A 1,327-nucleotide genomic window follows, 5' to 3' on the forward strand; every position below is an offset into this window, starting at 1 on the left:
GAGGGTACAGAGGGGCAGAGCAGGGAGGGCCAAGCTGGGCCTCGGGGGTTCACTGAGCATTGAATGAGCAGGGAAAGGGTCTGGTACAAGGGCTCTTGGCCTGGGGTCCATGAGCCCCCCTAAAACCGCATGCACTGTGGGGGCTGGGGGCTCCCCAGCTTCTCGAAGGGGTCAGGACCCAGGAGGATGAGAAAGAACCAGGCCCGCTGCTCCTCCAGGCGTGGCGGCAAGCGGCCTAGGGAGGCCAGCAGTCTGGTGACAGGGCCGGGCCTGGGGGCTCCTCTCCTCCAGGAGCAAGCCCCTCCCCCGCCCAGCAGCCTCCACTCACACTCCATGCCTGCGAGGGGCATCTTGTAGGCCAGCGTCAGGGCACGGGGGTCGGTGACCTTGAGACACTTGGCCATCCTGGCGGTATCGTCTGTGGGGCAGCCCACCTTCTCGGCGATCTGGCGGGTGGGGGGATGGGGGGGCAGGCAGGTGAGGCCAGTGCTCCGGGCAGAGGAGGACAGACTCGGGATGGAGTGGGAAGGGGGGAGGCCCCTCCCCGGCCTACCACAGCCCCTCTTTACCCTTTTGGCCCAGAAGAGGGGGTTCTTCTGGATGACCCAGGGGCATAGTGCCACACCACTCTGGCTGATGGCGCGCCGGATGAGGCCCTTGTTGTACGGAGAGAGGGTCTGCGGCACACAGAGGCTCTGTCACTGAGGCCTCGGCCCGCACGCCCACCCCGGGCTCAGCCAAGGACACCCCAAGCGTCAGTTCCGGCCCTCCACTCCCTGACCCCGGAGGCTCCCTCCAGCACCCTTGGGGGCAGGTACCCCCCTCCAGGGGTCTCCCAGACCTGCAGAGAAACGCTAGCACCCCCGGCGGACTCTCCAAAGATGGTGATGTTGTTGGGGTCGCCCCCAAAGGCTGCGATGTTCCTCTTCACCCAGGCGATGGCCATGTGCTGATCCCGAAGGCCGTAGTTACCTGAGGGTGGGGTGGGGGGTGGGCCTTCATGGGGACCCTTGGCCGGGGCTGGGGGGGCCAGGGCCTGGCCCACACAAGGTGCTCGATCCACGTGGGGGGCAGAGCCACAGGATGTTGAATGGTCCCCCTGGGGGCTGGTCGGGTCAGGTGCTGGACCTGATGTGAGGCTTGGGCTGGGGGAGGGCCAGCTCATTTCTCTCCCTCCCTGCCACAATCCCCCGTGTCTGTCTGTCCTGCAGCTTCTGTGTCGCCGCCTCAATGTCCTTTCTTCTGTCTCTTTTTTTAATGTTTGTTTATTTTGAGAGGGAAACACAGAGTGTGAGTGGGGGAGGGGCCGAGAGAGACAGAGACCCAG

At 65.1% G+C, this 1,327-nt stretch overlaps 1 protein-coding gene across 1 annotated transcript; it reads right to left on the reverse strand.

The window, feature by feature from the left end:
* Positions 1 to 104: 104 nt before the first annotated feature.
* Positions 105 to 1,004, reverse strand: LOC115285111 (bile salt-activated lipase-like). The gene is made up of 3 exons (XM_029931491.1): positions 842 to 1,004; positions 570 to 677; positions 105 to 446 (listed from the first exon to the last, which is right to left on the reverse strand). Exons 1-3 carry the CDS (start codon positions 944 to 946, stop codon positions 120 to 122), a joined length of 540 nt encoding a protein of 179 aa, XP_029787351.1. The 5' UTR covers positions 947 to 1,004; the 3' UTR covers positions 105 to 119.
* Positions 1,005 to 1,327: the final 323 nt, after the last annotated feature.

The sequence above is a fragment of the Suricata suricatta genome, unplaced genomic scaffold (genome assembly GCF_006229205.1).
Source record: "Suricata suricatta isolate VVHF042 unplaced genomic scaffold, meerkat_22Aug2017_6uvM2_HiC HiC_scaffold_4183, whole genome shotgun sequence".
Classification (NCBI taxonomy): domain Eukaryota; kingdom Metazoa; phylum Chordata; class Mammalia; order Carnivora; family Herpestidae; genus Suricata; species Suricata suricatta.

Excerpts from the sequence above, each read along its gene's own strand:
- LOC115285111 (XM_029931491.1), bottom strand. The coding sequence starts at position 946 with ATGGCCATCGCCTGGGTGAAGAGGAACATCGCAGCCTTTGGGGGCGAC. Across the intron at positions 678-841 it reads GTGCTAGCGTTTCTCTGCAG|ACCCTCTCTCCGTACAACAA; the intron begins GTCTGGGAGACC and ends TGTGTGCCGCAG. Across the intron at positions 447-569 it reads CCCTCTTCTGGGCCAAAAGG|ATCGCCGAGAAGGTGGGCTG; the intron begins GTAAAGAGGGGC and ends CCCACCCGCCAG.